The 18,629-nt window shown below is 34.6% G+C and overlaps 2 protein-coding genes and 1 pseudogene across 2 annotated transcripts; all 3 read right to left on the bottom strand.

Moving 5' to 3' along the window:
* Positions 1-224: 224 nt before the first annotated feature.
* LOC146887346 (uncharacterized) lies at positions 225-3,085 on the bottom strand (annotated as a pseudogene).
* A 3,629-nt stretch (positions 3,086-6,714) lies between these two features.
* On the bottom strand, positions 6,715-7,827 carry LOC146887347 (putative disease resistance RPP13-like protein 1). Its single transcript, XM_085672105.1, has one exon. It carries the CDS (start codon positions 7,825-7,827, stop codon positions 6,715-6,717), a length of 1,113 nt encoding a protein of 370 aa, XP_085528231.1.
* A 4,489-nt stretch (positions 7,828-12,316) lies between these two features.
* LOC146887348 (putative disease resistance RPP13-like protein 1) lies at positions 12,317-16,446 on the bottom strand. The gene is made up of 5 exons (XM_085671810.1): positions 14,109-16,446; positions 13,811-13,979; positions 13,213-13,756; positions 12,949-13,029; positions 12,317-12,736 (listed from the first exon to the last, which is right to left on the bottom strand). Exons 1-3 carry the CDS (start codon positions 16,409-16,411, stop codon positions 13,256-13,258), a joined length of 2,973 nt encoding a protein of 990 aa, XP_085527936.1. The 5' UTR covers positions 16,412-16,446; the 3' UTR covers positions 12,317-12,736; positions 12,949-13,029; positions 13,213-13,255.
* Positions 16,447-18,629: the final 2,183 nt, after the last annotated feature.

Consider the following 18,629-nt stretch of genomic DNA (forward strand, 5'->3'; position numbering starts at 1 on the left):
TTAAAAAGTAAAATAATTTGATAAAAGATTAACTCAAATTGAATGTCTATAAATCAATCACCACAATGAGATATATTAATAAATTTTAAATTGTAGTTTTCGTTAACAAACTGATTCAATATAGAGCAAACTGTTTCAATATAAAATTAGCAGAGCAACAAAATAATAGAAAATTACTATAAAATGTTATTACTTTTACAATTTTTGAATGAACAAATCTATAATGATATTTGCAACTTAATTCCTAATTTTGTTCAAGAGCAATAACATATAACAATAACAAGAAGCAACTTCTAAAAAAGTGTTTGATTGCCAAACTCATACTATCGAGAGAAATATTTGCGACTATAGAAAAGTGTAATGGAAAAGGTAGAGAAATATTGTGGAGAATTAGCAGCTGTAGAAGAGACAGAGAAAAGACAAGTATGCACATCTAATTTTGAACTTCTTTGTCTTATTTCCATTTCCCAACTCTCAGTTGTTCAATGTGAGCAATCTTTTCCCAGTCTTTGCCTTCTGGATTCTGACAACGTTTTTGGAGCAATGGACAATCCCAGATTGAAAGAGAAGAGATGGATTTGGGTATACCTTCCTCTGGTAAGCATTCAAGGTTGGTGCACCCATTAAGTGTGAGAGAGGAGAGGTGGCAGAGACCCTTATAGTTTAGCCTTTTAAGATTGGGGCTCTCAGTAATTAGTAGAGTGGTGAGAGAGCGTGGCAACAAACCTTCGTCCGGAAAGCACTCCACGTCCAGCTTTCCAATTTGCAAAGTGTTATCCAAGTTCACTCTCATGGAGGCCATAAGTTTAACATTTGAAAGATACATAAGTTTAACATTTGATGGCAACCCTCCATCCGGAGGCATCTCCACTTGTGGACAATCAATTATCCATAGTTGATTTAGAGAAGGAAGCAGGACTTGCATGTGTTTTGGCAACAACTTCAAATTCTGCGCTCCAAAAATTTCAAAACTGACTAGTTGCGGAGCAGATAACCCTTCACTAGGAAATGATTCAAATTGAGGGCATACCGCAATTGTCATTCTCTGGAGATGATTATGAGTGTCCTCCTGTGAAATTCTTTGTAGGTTTCGACATCTTCTCAAATAAAGATAACAGAGATTTGGAAAGAAATCTAGCGAAAAGGTTGTAAGAGAGTCACAGCCATCGTCAATTGACATTTCTTTAAGTAAATTGTAATGCGTAGTGGGAATACTCACAAGTGGACATGAATTCAATTTCAGGAATTCAAGCGATCGTGTGTCCATGTTGGTCTCGCTAATGATGAGCTTATCACAGTAACAAATAACTAGATGCTTTAAATGAAGAAGTTGGTTTGATAGACCTTTCAGCTTGGGACATCTATTCACAAAAAGATGTTGAAGACGTGGAAAAGAAGTAGTTTAAGTTCAAGATGACGAGTTGCAACCCGGTTTCCACCTCTATAGAATTGGGCACAAAACTTTCTAAGTATGCAGATGGAGACCGAGTTGATGCGAGCAAATACCGAAGTCTGATTGGAAGTCTCAGGTATCTTACAAATACCAGACCAAATTTAATGCTGAGTGTTGGAATAACAAGTCGATATATGGAGGAACCGAGGTATACTCATTGGAAGGCCCTAAAGAGAATTCTAAGGTATGTGAGAGGAACTGTGTCACTTAGTCTAATGTATACTAGGACGGATGATTACCGACTAGTCGGCTACTCAAACAGTGATTGGTGTGGAGATGTCGATGACCGGAAAAGCACGTCTGGATATGTATTCTTCATGGGGAGCACGGCGTTCACCTGGCTTTCAAAGAAACAGCCCATTGTAACACTGTCAACATGTGAAGCAGAGTACGTTGCAGCATCCTGGAGTGTTTGCTATGTAGTTTGGCTTAGAAAGCTTCTAAGCAAACTGGAAATTAAGCAAGAAAAGGGGATTGTGATCCGAGTTGATAACAAGTCGGCCATTGAATTGGCAAAGAACCCGGTCAATCATGAGAGAATCAAGCACATTGATGTTCAATTTCACTTCATCCGAGAACAAGTGAAAGAAGGAAATGTAGAGTTGGAGCACGTCGAAAGTCGAGCACAAGCTGCAGATATGTTTACAAAGTCGCTGCCATCCTCTTTGTTTGAGAACAATAAGATGATACTCGGAATGAAGGACAAGAAGATCATTTAAGTTTACGGGAGGATTTTGTTAGGTAAACTTAAATGTGGGTAGTTGGTGTTAGGTAAACTTAAATGTGGGTAGTTGGAAGTTGTTGTATTAATTGTGAGTTAGGTAGTAGTTATATTTAATGAATGTAGTTGAAGAGTCATGTCCAAAGGCCTATAAAAGAACCATGTAGTGCTTCATTTCAATACACAACAAATCTGAATACAAAAAGTGTTTATCCAAAGAGACTTGTTTGTCAACAAAACCTTCGGCCATCCACCACAAAATTAATTTCTTCTTGTCAAACTCATAATCTTTTGGAAATAGAGCACAATAAGCAAAGCACCTCTTGAGGTGAGAAGGAAGGTGTTGATAACTCAATAATAGAGCTGGGATTATTTGAACCTCTTTCGGTAAGTCCCATATATCACTTTCCAATACACTTTGCCAATCTAAAATGGATGACCTTGTGCAGAGAAGACTTCCAATTGTTTTCAAAGCAAGAGGTAATCCTTTGCACTTCTCAACTATCCTTCTACCAATCTCCTTTTTCTCATCATTCAATTCAAGATGGTTATCTTTTAGTAGAGTTGAAGAAATTTGATACCTTATGAGTAAAGGTTTGATGTTGGGATTCAGCTTCCACTTGGCATCTGGTGATTTCATAATCTATTTCAACCAAGAGATCGTCTGTATCAAAGACAACCTCTTTGACAGAAAAAAGCCAGGCTTTAATGTGTGGATCTGTGAACTGTTTTTGTTCAGCATCATGAGCGAGAGCATTGATGGAGTGCAGCATGATGTTCAAATTGCCGAGAATCTTCTCATCAAGTTTTCTGCCGCGAAAGAAATCAACAAACTGAGTAGATGCCAGCTTGTCGAATGCAACCTGAAGAAAAGCGGAAAGAAGAGCACCACCAACAACTTCTGCTGCCATCGTAAGAGTTGGAAATGGAGTGAATTGTGAATGGAAGTGTGTAATTAATGTTCGTTATATTGTTGAGTTTTTTATTCATACTTCTTTGATTTCTTTTTATCTTAACTATCAACACGTATGCTTATGTGGATACCTTGATAATAATTTCTTAGAGAAGAACATTCTGCTACAACTATCTCATCCTACAAAATTTTGACACAGTTTCATCTCCATGAGATAATAAACTTTCTTTCTTGCAACATGTGTTTACCATACACCAATTTCAAAATCAAACTCTCTTTATCTTGGAACATGTAAAAGAAAGGTCATGTACTGATATTGAACTATTATTATATAGTATTGTAGTTGACATTAATATCATGAATCTCACTTTACAGAGGTATCATGTTTCTAGTTGTTTTTGGAACTTGCATCAGATAATAAAGATCATTTATATGTAGACTATATTGTAAATTGCTTCTATTGCTTCTTCCATTAACAAATACAAGTACCATTTTCGGTACATCACGTGACTGCTACACAAATTCTCCTCTCCTAATCTTATAAACAAATGGAAACCTAAGAGAAAAAGAGAAATCAAATACAATTTCAAAGGTCTAAGAATATATGTCTAGAAGCATTTACAATTTCAATCTCTCTCAGGTGTATTAGTTTCCTTGGACCTGTTTAGGTAACTCATCATCAGATAAACCAATTTGAATCCCTTCTACTAGTTTTCTCTTTGTATAATATCATGGTACGTTGGCAGAAAGCGGTGGCGACTTTAGAAAGAGCTAAAGGAGAAATAGGGTAGCAGCACACACACAACAACCATAGTACTACTCACACGAGCTTTTTGTTTGGGTGAAGATCGACAACATATGACAGATGCACAATTAGTGGCAAGCTCAAAGAAGGACCTTTCCAAATTCTTGTTAAGCGAATAATCTAAGGACTTCCCATCGATTATCAAGCCAAACCCAGAAGAACTTCCTTTATTTGCATTACAACTCTCTTTTGCAGAGTTAATTTGTGAGATTCCTTCTCCAATTTGCTTCTTGATGCTTTCAAGAGAAGCCTAAGAAATTTTTGTATCAAAGATCTACAATAGTGAAAGAAAATTAAATTCCAAAAATATGCTAAGGCCGTGTACCTTTGCTAGAGCCTGCTTGTCCCTTTGTTTTTCCTAGTATAGGATATATGAGGAATCAAGAGTGATCACTATCTTTTTCATGTCTTTTCTAAGTAAACTGCAAGCATACCTGTACAAAGAAAAGGGTGGAAAATAAGTTCAATTTTACACAACCTTAAGATTTTGTACCTTAAGCAATCTTTAATACAGACAAAAGAAATTTTAATAATTACTAAAATTTTGTACCTTAAGACAAAATTTTGCAGAAACAACATGATAGAAGATGCCTAGAGCGATCACTTGAAGTGAAGAAGACATTGGAAGCCATTGTAAGAAACTTGTGTAAGCACATGCCAGACTCGGTAATACTCTTGAATTACAAATAAAAATTTACAAGTCAGTCTCAGGAAGAATAATAGACCAATACACGAAGAGTCAAGAAGGAAAATTAAAATATTCAACCGCCTAGAGTTCTTAAGGAAAATAAAATTTGACAATGGCATGACTGCATTGGACCCTGTTCTAAGAAAATTTGAAGGTTCAAATTTTATCAGTTTATCAATCGTTTTCGGATTTAATCGATTAAGTATATAAATAATCCATATTACATAACTGTTTCAATATAGAACACAGTGACTCAATATAAAATTTAGCAGAGCAACAAAACAATAAAAAAAAAATACTAAAGTGATTAATAGTAGATTTTTTTGATCAATAAATCCATAATGATATTTGCAGCATACTTACTAATATTTTTCAAAAGCAATAACAGATAAGAACAGCAAGAGACAGCTTATAAAAAAAATGGTTGATTTCCAAAAGAAGTTATATTGTTGTCAATTAACAAGTAATCCATTAAAACTCGTCTCACCTTCTCCTCTAAAGGCATCTGTTGTTTAGTAAGTGCCGATAACAGAGTGAAGTATTTGTAACTAAGAACTTTGTAATTTTCTTTGATGAAGGTTGGGACATCCATAATATGTGACAGAGGAGATGTGACATAGACCCTTGTAGTCAAGCTTTTTAAGATTTCAGCAAAAAAGGATGTCTAGAGTGGTGAGAGAGTGTGGCAACAAAACTTCACCGGGAAAAGACTCCACCTCCAACTTTTCAACAATCAAGCTTTCAAGACATGTATTGGCATCCAATGTGTCTCTAAGCGAGGTGATAAGTTTTAAGCTCGAAAGAGACATCTTTTTCAAATTTGATGGCAATCCTTCATCTGGGAACATCTCTACTTTTGGGCAATCAATTATCTCCAACTCAGTAAGAGATGGGAGTAGGATTTGCATACGTTTTGGCATCAACTTCAAATTCCCCGCTCCTCGAATTGAAATTATTTGTAGCCACGGCGCAGATAATCCTTCACTGGGAAATGATTCAAATTGAGGGCATTCACTAATTCTTAGTACCTTGAGATGATTATGAGCGTGCTCCTCCTGTGAAACTCTTCTTAAGTTTTGGCACCTACTTAATTGAAGTTGTTGAGAATAAAGAAGATAGGGATTGAGATTAATCTCCCTTGTGTATAAACCACACATAGGGTAATCTATTTATAATAGAGAGAGGTACAAGTAAAAAGAGTAACTGAAAAAAAAAAGATTAAATAGAAGATATTGTTTGATATTGTAGTTATCAATATCTAACAATATCTTAATAATATCAAACTATATCTAACACTCCCCCTCAAGCTGGAGCATACAAATCGTATGTGCCAAGCTTGTTACAAATATAATCAGTTCTAGGCCCCCGTAAAGACTTCGTAAAAATATCTGCTAACTGATCACTTGAGTTAACAAACTCAGTCTTGATGTCTCCAGACATAACCTTTTCCCGAACGAAATGACAATCAATCTCAATGTGTTTAGTCCTCTCATGAAAGACAGGATTAGAGCTAATATGAAGGGCAGCCTGATTGTCACACACAAGTGTGTGAGTAATATCTCCAAATTGTAACTCTTGAAGCAATTGCTTGAGCCAAACAAGTTCACAGGCAGCTGAGGCCATAGCTCTATATTCTGCTTCTGCACTAGATCTTGCTACAACACTCTGTTTCTTACTTTTCCACGAGATCAAGTTACCACCAATGAAGACACAATACCCAGATGTAGATCTTCTATCAGAAGGAGATCCTGCCCAATCAGCATCTGAATAGCAAACAACTCTTGTATGGTTATTAGAACCATATAACAATCCTTTTCCAGGAGATTTTTTAATATACTTCAAGATGCGAATGACTGCATTCCAATGATCTTCACATGGAGAATTAAGAAATTGGCTTACCACACTGACTGCAAAGGAAATGTCAGGACGAGTAACGGTAAGATAATTCAATTTCCCAACCAATCGTCTATACTGCTCAGGATCAGATATAGGCTCCCCCTGATTTGGTAGAAGTTTAGTATTAGGATCCATGGGTGTATCAACAAACTTTGAACTCATCAATCCAGTTTCCTCCAGAATATCCATGGCATACTTTCTTTGAGATATAACAATACCATCATTGGACTGTGCCACCTCAATACCCAAAAAATATCTCCTTTTTCTCATCATTTAATTCAAGTTCATCATCTTTTAGTGCTTGCTTTACAAAAACTTTCCAGCATTCATCCTTTTCTAATTGTTTTAAGCGATGCACTTTAGACCTCATATTAGAAGCAACTTTCTCCCCACGTGTTGTCACAATAATTCTACTTCCTGGAGCCCCATAACCAAGAGGAGTTCGCACAGCTTCCCATTCTTCTTGTCTTTCGTTCCAAACATCATCCAAAACAAGAAGAAATTTCCGTCCGGACAATTTTTCTTTCAGTTTTTTGTGAATCTTTTGTAGGTCTCTACTGTCATCCTTTTCATCTGTGATTTCCTCAAGAATTGCTTTTGTCACAGTCAAAACATCAAAATCATCCGAAACACAGACCCAAAGTTTGATATCAAACATTGCATCGTCGATCCTTGGGTCATTGTACACATGTTGGGCAAGTATGGTCTTACCCAACCCACCCATGCCCACGATGGAAAGTATTGATGGATGGATATGATTGTCGATTTCAGATCCGAGCCAATTTAAGATCATTTCTTTGTCAGCATCTCTGCCATAAATAACACTTTCAGCCACCAAAGAAGATGATTGCAATTTCTGTGGCATTTTACTACCTGATCCATGCCCAGAGTAAGTACACTTTTTCAGGCCAAGAGCATCCTTTTGCTTTTCAAGATATTCTAGATTTTTTGTGACTTCTTTCATTCCGGAGTTAATTTTCTTGTTAAATGAACTGAAAGTAGAATCAAAGAAATTGGATACCTTGTAAGTCAAGTTTTGAGGTGCTGATTCAGCTTCCACTTTGCATTTGATGAGTTGATAGTCTATTTCATCCAAGAGATCCTCTGCATCAAAGACAGCCTCGTTGACAGCAAAAAGCCATGCTTTGACGTGTGGATCTCTGAACTGCTTTTGTTCTGCATCATCAGCGAGAGAATTGATGGAGTGCAACATGATGTTCAAATTGCTGAGCAGGTTCTCATCAAGTTTTCTTCTACGAAAGAAGTCTAAAACTTCAAAAGAAGCCAACCTGTCAAATGCAACATTAACGAAAGCAGAAAGAAGAGCACCACCAACAAGTTCTGCTGCCATGGTAAGACGGAAGTGTGTGATTCCACAATGATTCAGTGCAGGGAGCTGCTATGGTGATGAAATGAGTAGTTAGGTATTTTCTCAAGAACGGTGACTTGACTTTAAGAACAGTGAACATTAATACTCAACCAATAGCTTTTAAGTCTTCCTGACAAAGCAACTTTTCTGATTTTTGACACGTATATGAACTAGAGATTAAATTGACTTAGCTGGTTTATAACTTATGAAACATAGAATTGTATTATTTAGTTATTTCTAATTTAAGTTTTTTTTTTAAATTTATTAATTTAGTATCTCAAACATACTTCATAATGAAAAATAAGATAAAAGAAAAAAAAAGGATAAAAACATTTTGCAATAATAAGATCATTATTTAATGTTCACAATTTTCTACAGATTATAAAACTTGAGGGCATCCTTTATCATAGTCATAGTATGCATCATTTTGCTTTTATATTTAGGAAATAATGTATGAAGAAGGGAAGGGTCTTATTTCTTTATATCCGCTGTGCTGATTTTCAAACAACAACGTCTCAATGATACTCTGTTTTTCTTTTTTAAATTGTTACATATTTGCAATATTTATAATTTAACTTATGTATTGTTTTCAAAATTAAAAAAAAAATGTTAATTGTTTTTTATTAATTTATATAAATGCATTTAGCCTGACTCAAATTTTTATAGATGCAAATTAAGCCAGGTCATTTGTCTATAAGGCATACTAGCAATACAATTTCTTTTAACAATGTATACACACTTTTAACGTGAACAATATTAAGTAGTAAATTAATTGACAGTGCGACAATGAGTTCAAATTGTGAATTGCTTGAGCTGAATTCTCATATTAAGAGTAAAAGAGGTGAATTTTTGAATATAGAAGATTTCCAGATAGGTGATTTGAAATGAAACAGGGAGACATGACTTCATTTCCATAATATACTAAACTTTCTTTCTTCCAACATGTATTTCTTTCTTTCTTTCTATCATTAACAAATACAATGACCGTTTTCGGTTCAACAAATACTCAATTTTTACATAGTTAATTTATGTCACTGCTACACAAATTCTCCTCTCCTAATTTTATAAATAAATGGAAACCCAATAAGGAAAAAAAATTAAAAATTATTGGCAATTCTCACTACTTAAATTCCCTTCCCAGTTCACCAAGAAATCAAATACAATTTAAAGGGTCTAAGAATGTATGTTTAGAAGCATTTACATTTCATAACTCCCTTTGCTTCAATCTCTCTCAGGTGTACTAGTTTTCCTTGGACCTGTTTAGGTAACTCATCATCAGATATGCCAATTTGAATCCCTTCTACTTGTTTTCTCTGTATAATATCATGGTACATTAGTGAGATTCCTTCGCCAATTTGCTTCTCAATGCTTTCAAAGAGAAGCCTAATTAAGAAAGTTTTGTATCAAAAGATCTACAATATAGTAAGAGAAAATTAAATTCCAAAAAATTATAAGGTCATGTACCTTTGCTAGAGCCTGCTTGTCCCCTTGTTTTTCCAAGTATAGGATATATGAGGAATCAAGAGTGATCACTATCTTTTTCATGTCTTTTCTAAGTAAACTGCAAGCATACCTGTACAAAGAAAAGGTGGACCCTTTTGCCTTGCAAGATATTCTAGTTTTTCTTGATAAATGAACTGAAAGTGGAGTTGAAGAAATTTGATGCCTTATAAATGGAAGTTATAAGTTGAAATTCAGCTTCCACTGTGCATCTGGTGAGTTGATAGTCTCTTTCATCCCAGAGATCCTCTGCATCAAACATGACCTCTTTGACATCAAAAAGCCATGTTTTCTAGCGTGGACCTTTGATGGAGTGCAGTGTGATGTGCAAGTTTCCCAGTAGCTTCTTAGCAAGTTTTCTTCCACAAAATAAGTCTAAAAACTTTAGGGGAAACCAGCTTGTCAACCACCAACAAATTCTGCTGCCATCCTATGAATTGGAAACAATAGCCCAACATTGTATTTCAAAAGGTTCAAACTTCAAAAAACTACCGATTTCAAACTTCAAGTTCATGTCCGACATCTTCAATCTCTATGTTTTCGAGTGAGCAATCTTTTCCCAGTCTGAGAGATCCATGGTATTTAGATTTGATGGCAAACCTCCATCAGAGCACAACTCCACTTCATCAGATTACAACACCTGAGTTTGAGTGAACAGAGTTTTGGGAAGAAATCTAGAGGGAAGGTCATTGGAGAGTCAAAGCCTCCATCTATATCCAGTGTTACAAGTAAATTGTAGCGAAGTCTCAATGGAATATTCATGTACAGACAAGAATAAATGTGTAACACTTCAAGAGAATTATTATTTATGGTATCCCCTATCCTTTCCAGGGTTGATGAATCCGTGTTGTGTCCGCCAATGGTGAACCTTTCACATTCACAGATAATTATTTGCTTTACGTGAAGAAGTTGGTTTGGCAGCCCTTTGAGCTTGGGGCAATGTACTTAACGTCATTGCTTTTCGCATCATATAAACTGTCAAAATACTTAACGTCATTGATTGCGAATGAAAAATGAGGAGCCCTTTCTGGTATAGATAGTGCTTTATCAACTTCTAAGTTGAAGTATATATCTCCACAAACATATCTGATCGATTGTTTCCCAAACAAGAGGACATTGCACATGACGTAGTCACATGCAGATTTTCAAACAATGAGGTGGAGAGCTTGGGGTTTTCTGTCACGTGATTGGGAGGGTTTTGTATGTCTACTATACATAGAAAATCTAGAGGGGTGTGAGGAAGTCAAAAAATTCTTTCTTTTAAGATAGTTAGGCCTAACAAAAGCTCAGCCATACTCCTCTTTTCTCCTATTTTCTTGTTTTGAAAACTATTTTATTTATTTTGTTTGTTTTTCCTTTATACTTTATTTGTAAAATGATTTTTCTTATTCTTTAATTTTCTTAATTAACTTTTTAATCTTTTTATATTTTTAAATCCAAAAACGCAAATTAGTTTTTTTTAAGAACCTTTTATTTATTAACAATAAAAACCAATTTTTTGTTGATTTTTCTTTTTCTAATAATCTCTATTTGTCCGAACGAAATCAGGTTGACACTTGCATTATTGTATCTCCTTGCGATGATCGATTGTACCTTATACAGAAATAGATAATTGCATGTGTGTAGAGAAAGATGCACAATAATTAATAATCAAGAGTGAGAGTTGAATAAGACCGATTGACGTTTTAGGTCGTCTCACAGATTTTATTGTTATTTATTTTCGATTTTTGTCAAATTATATTGTAGACGTAAGACATGAAGTTTCCTTTTTATTTGAGATTTAAATAAAGTGAGACAATTTTTTTATAGTAATAATTAGAGATAAGATTATTCATGTAGATATGCACAATAGGAAAGCAACAAAAATCGAGTGTTACAAATCATGTGAAAACTCTTACAAGAAATTAAGACACCAATTTCGATTGGTTTATGAGTGTTTTCTCCTAACATATTGTTTATTTCTACCCAATGCGAAACACCAACTCATGGCTCCAACTCCACTTTAACCTTACGATCTTTTAATTTCCTAGATAAAAAAAAAGATATCTTCCATAATAAAATTTACATAATTAGCTAATAAATTATATAAAAACAAAATAAAGAAATAAATGTTATATGAATTCACCTCTTAGTAGCTTAGGTTAGTTTTCTCCTATTTTTCTGTTTTCCTCATAAAGGTAGTTTGATTGAAAAAAAATATTATTTTTGTGATTCAAATAAAACTATTATAAATTTAGAGATAATGATTGAGATTATTGTAGAATGATTCTTTTAATTTCCTCGTCATTGTTAAACTTAGGTGTCATATGATAATGTTTTCTATATGTGATGACTCTCTTCCATAAAAATTCTGTATTCTCTACAGTGTAAAACAAGAAAGATTATTCTAAAATAAGTAAACCATCAATAGACTAGTTATGCAATTAGTCTAACTTCTTCACTTCATCTTGTATCTCATCAAAGGTTTTAGTTGATGTGATATATACACTAGCAAATTTTTCTCTCCTTATTTTATTTTAAATTTCTTGCAATAATCCTTTATAATAAAAACATGATATGAGAAAAGATAATGACCAAAATATAACTACAAAATATCATATAATAAAATCAAAACCTCTAAGGGGCGTTGGCTATGTCATATTTTCCAAAACTTAACAATACTAGTCAGCTATCATCTTTCTTGGTTGACAGTATTTTGAAACCAAAATTTTATATCACTTGAAAATATAATATAATATATATATATATATATATATATATATATATATATATATATATATATATATATATATATATATATATACCTATGACGTGAAGTAGTTGTTACTAAATCAAATGTTTTTATATACCTATGATTGTTATTTGGTGATTGTTACTTTTTATTTGTTCTTCTTACGATTGTGGTATAGTTTTAAACCGTTCAGTGATTAGTAATAAGGCAATACTATATGTGATGACTCTCTTCTATATATGCTTCCTTTGTTTTGAATATTCACATAAGACAGCATTTCTTTCTTCTGATATCAAGTAAAATCCATGCAGGGCAGAAACCTGAAGAGGAGACAATGGTTTTGTTTTATTCTGCCATGTGAAAACTACATCAAAGGGGGAATCTAGATATTTATGTAGAAATCATTTATCTAAAATATATTGTAAAATATCTAATGCTGTTTCCAATAACAAACACGTACGCTTTTTACGGTTCAACAATTACACAAACTTTACATGTTTTCTGACAACTACATCAAATCCTGCCTCTACAAATTTCATAAATAAACGAAAAGTTGGGGGAAGAAAATTGTAGCTATGAAGTAAAAGCTATTATTGTAATGCTCACTGCTTTAATGTCACTCTCCAAAACTGAGTCCAGTTTTTCTTTTTTTTTCTCTTCCTGTGTGGATCATTAAAGACACGGGTATTAGTCATCAGTGTATTTTGAAAGCACAATTGAAAAAAATAACACAGAACAGACCAGTTGAGGATATAAATTCAACAAGGCGAAAACAAATACAAGTTCAAGTCCCAAGAAAAGGAAGTTTAAAAGTAATTGCATTTTCACAATTGCGTTTGTTTCAAGAACAATATCCCTAAACAACTACTTACTCTTTTCGGTGTGCAGCTTAGAATCAAGGTCAGCCGATGAGGGAGGGTGTCTTCTGCTCCCTCCAGATTCAGATAGGAATGCTGTACAGAGATAATACGATTAGCACCAGATACCGGCTTCCAATTAAATCATTAGTTTAAAAATTAACAATAAACAATTAACAAAAGAAATCATTAGACAAAGTGATGAATGTAATAGCACAACAATGTAAATTAACAAGATTGTAATTGAAAAGGTAGAGAGATAGTATAGAGTATCAACACCTATTGAAGAGGCAGAGAAACGGGAATTATTGCTCATCTAACTTTAAAATTTTGAGCGAACACTTAGTTTTTCGATGTGAGCAATCTTTTTCCAGTCTTGGCCTTCAGGATTCTGACAACGTTGTTCCAACAATGGACAGTTCCAGATTTCAAGAGAGGAGATGGATTTGGGGAGACCATCCTCCGGTAAGCATTGGAGGTTGGGACAAGCATGAAGTGTGAGAGAAGAGAGGTGGCAGAGACCCTTGTAATGCATCTTTTTAAGATTTGGGAAGTTATTGATTCGTAGAGAAGTGATAGAGTGTGGTAGCAAAATTTCATCGGGAAAAAACTTCACATCCATATTTTCAATAGACAAGCTCTGAAGACATGTGTTGGTACCCAAGGTCTGTCTTAGGGAGGCCATAAGTTTGAAACTTGAAAGAGACACATCTTTTACATTTGGTGGCAAACCTTCGTCTGGGAACATCTCCACTTTTGGACAATTCATTATTTGTAGTACATTAAGAGACGGAAGCAGGATTTGCATCCGTTTTGGCAACAACTTCAAATTATCCGCTCCATTAATTCGAATTATCCGTAGCCGCGGAGCAGATACCCCTTCACTAGGAAATGATTCAAATCGTGAGCAACAGGAAATTGTCAAAAACATGAGATGATTATGAGTGTGCTTCTGTGAAATAATTTGTAGGTTACGACACTCAAGCAGGAAAAGAGACTTAAGGTTTGGGAAGAAATCGAGTGGAAAGGTTGTTAGAGAATCACAACTGCCAAAGCGAATATGTTCAAGCAGATCAAAGCTACGACTCATTGAAATATTCATAATTGGAAAAACAAAAAAGGTCAAGGCTTCAAGTGAATTATGAGATACAGTATGCTCACACCTTTCGAGGCACGATGCTTCCATGCTGTCAATTATATAAAGATTCTTTACATAAACAAGTTGATCTGGCAGACCTTTTAGCTTGGGACATTGATACACCGAGAGAGTTTTAAGACGTGGAAAAGCAGCAGTCTTACGTTCACATTCTTCCAATTCCTTCATCTTTGAAAATGTCAAACTTTCCAAAGATGTAAACGAAGAAGAGCTATTCCCATAAAATTCATCACCAATGCTCACTATTCCATCAAATCCAATAATCTCAAGGGTCTTCAGAGATGACAATAGTCCAAGGGGAGGCAAACACAAACAATATTTACAGTCCTCCAGCCTTAAGAACACCAAATTTGATAATGAATTATCAAATACCCAACTTGGGAATTCTGTACCACCATAGTTCTTTATTGACAAATATTCCACGATTTTGGAAGGTTGTAGATTCTCCAATACTTTCTTTTCTTTCCTTGGATCATCAGGGATATGGTCTGACTCCCATTTTAACTCTAAATCCACAAGATCTTTATTTTTCAGATTTGCTTCTAATGCATCTAGAGGATTTACAATATTTTGCACCTCATTAATTGATAGTCTTCCATGAAGATTGAGGCATCCTAGAAGCTTAGTACTAAACTCCTTATTTTTATCGATAAAAACCGGACTGAGTACTTGAAGATTCTTCAACTCTCCAAAATGCATTGGCATCTTTGTTACTTTTGTATTTTCAAATTCAAGACAATGCAATTTGGTGAGTTTATGCAAATTTAAGGGCAACTCCTCCAGACTTGAACAATAGTTCAACTTCAAGATTAGCAAGTTATAGAGCAAACATGTTGATTCGGGTAACTTTTGTATCCCAGTTCTCGAAAGGTCTAAAGAATGGAGATGTTTAAGATCACCAACAGAATCAGGGACTTCTCTAAGCTCAGAATATGCATTCAACGATAAGACACGTAAAAACTTAAAGTTGGAAAACAATTCATGTACCAAAATCTTGAATTGCAAAGGATAATAATCAATATTTCTTCCCCCGAATTCTTCAGATGGAAAAAAAGAACGCAGTCTTTTAGCATCAGTTAAACTCCCAAAACCATCAAAACATTCTACGTCATTGAATGCAAATGTAAAATGACGGGTTGTTTTGGGGATGCAGTTTCCTTTATCAAATTTCAACCTGAAACAAAAATCTGCACAAACATATTTTGCCAAATCATTCAGAAGGTCATGCATGGAGAAATAGGTTTTGAAATCTGATTGAAGAAAGAAAGACCTCGTTAGTAAATCATTGAAATACTGTTCACCAATTTCTTCTACATTATTGATTTGTTGAGAGTGATGGAGAAAACCTTCAGCCATCCACAACAAAATTAATTCCTTCTTGTCAAATTCACTATCTTTCGGAAACAATGCACAATAAGCAAAGCATCGCTTGAGATGAGAAGGAAGGTGTTGATAACTCAGTAATAGAGCAGGGATAATTTTCACTTCTTTCGGCAAGTCCCATATGTCGTTTTCCAATACACTCTTCCAATATGAAATGGATGACTTTGTGCGGAGAAGACATCCGATTGCTTTCAAAGCAAGAGGTAATCCTTTGCACTTCTCAACTATCCTTCTACCAATCTCCTCTTTCTCATCATTCAATTCAAGATCATCATCTTTTAGTGCTTGTTTTTTAAAAACATTCCAGGATTCGTCGTCTTCTAATTGCTTTAGGCGATGCACTTTAGATCTCATGTTAGACGCAACTTTCTCAGCACGTGCTGTGACAAGAATTTTACTTCCTGCAGCCCCATAGCTAAGAGGAGTTCGAACAGCTTCCCATTCTTCTCCTCCTTCGTTCCAAACATCATCTAAAACAAGAAGAAATTTCCTTCCTGATATTTGGTCTTTCAATCTTCCATGAACCATTTCTAGGTTCCCGCTATCATCTTTAGAGTTAGTGATTGCCTCAAGAATTGTTTTTGTCACTGTGAAAACATCAAAATGATCGGAAACACAAACCCAAGCTCTGATATCAAATTTAGCCTCCTCCATCTTTGGGTCACGGTACACATGATGGGCGAGTGTGGTCTTACCCAATCCACCCATGCCCACAATGGAAAATATAGATGGATGGTTATCATTGTCGGTTTCAGATCTGAGCCAATTAAAGATAATTTCTTTGTCTGCATCTCTGCCATAGATAATACTTTCAACCACCAAAGAAGATGATGGCAATTTCTGTGACACCTTACTATCAGAATAAGAAGTACCGTTTTTCAAACCAAGAGCATCCTTTTGCTGTTCAAGATATTTTAGTTGTTCTAGGACTTCTTTCATCTCTGATTCAATTTTCTTGTTAAATGAACTGAAAGTAGGGTTGAAGAAGTTTGATACCTTGTAAGTGAAGGTTTGAGGTTGGGATTCAGCTTCCACTTGGCATCTGGTGAGTTCATAATCTATTTCACCCAAGAGATCCTCTGCATCAAAGACAGCCTCCTTGACAGAAAGAAGCCATGCTTTGACGTGTGGATCTGTGAACTGTTTCTGTTCTGCATCATCAGCAAGAGCATTGATGGAGTGCAGCATGATGTTCAAATTGCGGAGCAGCTTCTCATCAAGTTTTCTTCCACGAAAGAAATCTACGAATTGAGGAGAAGCCAGCCTGTCGAATGCAACCTGAAGAAAAGCGGAAAGAAGAGCACCACCAACAACTTCTGCTGCCATAGTAGGAGTTGGAACAGATTGGAGTGAATGGTGAATGGAAGTGTGTAATTTGAAATCCAAGTGCAGGGAGGCTATACCGATGAAACAAGTATGTGGCTATTTTACGACTAAGACTTGACTTTAAGGATAGTGGAACATCATTTTCTTTTATCGCAAATTTTCTCAGCTTTGTTTCACAATTCTCGTTAGATTAGGAATGGGCGGCTCAAACATTTTATAAGTTTTATTCATCATCATAAAATGTGAGCTGTTCGATATTCATTCAAACGGCTGTGATGAATGAAAGCATGAAATTCTGAATGGAGAGAGGATTGTGGGCCCAGTGAAGCAATAATGTCTTTCTGATAATTTGTTTAATTGTTAAAAATATTCGGGTAAAATTTTAAATATTATTTCATTGACTGACTCCACTTAACACTGATTTGGTATTATTTTTTTATTTGGACACTAATTAAGAATTAAATTAGATTACGAGATGAGATTTTGATATACCTATTATTGTTATTTGGTGATGGTTACTTTTTATTTGTTCTTCTTACGATTGTGGTATAGTTTTAAACCGTTCAGTGATTAGGTATAAGGCAATATAGTTACTTTTATATAAACCTTATTAGTTTCCCATGAAAATGAAACGGTGATGTTTTCATTCCCTCTGCCTCTGCAGAAATTAAAAACAGAGAAAAGGTACTACAATCAAAAATGCAGAAATTAAAAACAGAGATTTTGCAATGCATGTTTTGCAAAAACACCCTAGCAATGATCTTACTGTAAGTGCATTAGGCGATGCACTTTACTTAACAACATTGTAGAAACAGATGTTTTTATTTTTTTTTATCTTATCAAACACGAATTTGAAAACAGACAATATTGATAATTATTGATTTGTCTTATTAAAATATTTAAATAGTGAAGTATTCTATTCATAGCTTTTAAATGTTGCTCTCTTGATTATGCAGGAAATGATTGACCACACTCAAAGCACACTATGTCTTATCTTGTATCTTGTGTGACCTAAATAACTGAGCTTCTCTACAAACATGTAATATGAACCTTTATTTTGATAGAGTTATCATTCTCAGTTCTATGACTTTGTTCTGTATGAGTTCTAGAGGCCTTGTAATCAATTTTTCATTCTTTGAGAAGATAAATAAGATATTGAAGTATTTTAATTTTTCAAGTTTCTTCATCTTGAACTAAGAAACAAGCTTCTCTTTAAATAACAATTATACTTCAACAACCCTACAACAATCATTGTCATCTAAATAGATTAATAGAAGGAAGAATAAGTTTCCTTTCTGAGAAATGTTTGATAAAAAGTTTCAAGAACTATCTGTGATCACGTTAACCCAATCTATATATATATATATATCAGGAAATTGGCAAAGAACTTGTATAGTAGTTGTACCTTTACCCGGCTAGAATTGACGTCAAAAAATTTCAGAAGCAAAATTGCTTTATATCATTGTGCATATGTTTGCTGGAAGAGTTAACAATCAAACTCACTAACCCTCTCATATTTTGAACAGCTGTTTGCTGTGAAATGATTCTCTGAAATCTGTCATAGTTCTTTGGCAAATCATCCAAGTAGTGTAAGTCAAAGCTTCTAATCACACAAGTTTTATTAGAGCACTACCCGGAATTGAATTCAACCAATACACATAAGAAAAAATCCCCTGCAGGCAATACCAAAGATAAACAGCAGTATTACACTCAAAAAAAATAGATGGTGAATTGATTCTTCATTTTTTTACAAAGAGAACACATGGAACACAAAACAGCCCCTCCATAACCATAAGAAGTTGACGGCAATTTCTGTGACAATTTAATACTT

This window comes from Vigna unguiculata, chromosome 4 (genome assembly GCF_037176805.1).
Source record: "Vigna unguiculata cultivar grain cowpea cultivar isolate G323 ecotype 2 chromosome 4, ASM3717680v1, whole genome shotgun sequence".
In the NCBI taxonomy this organism is placed as follows: Eukaryota; Viridiplantae; Streptophyta; class Magnoliopsida; order Fabales; family Fabaceae; genus Vigna; species Vigna unguiculata.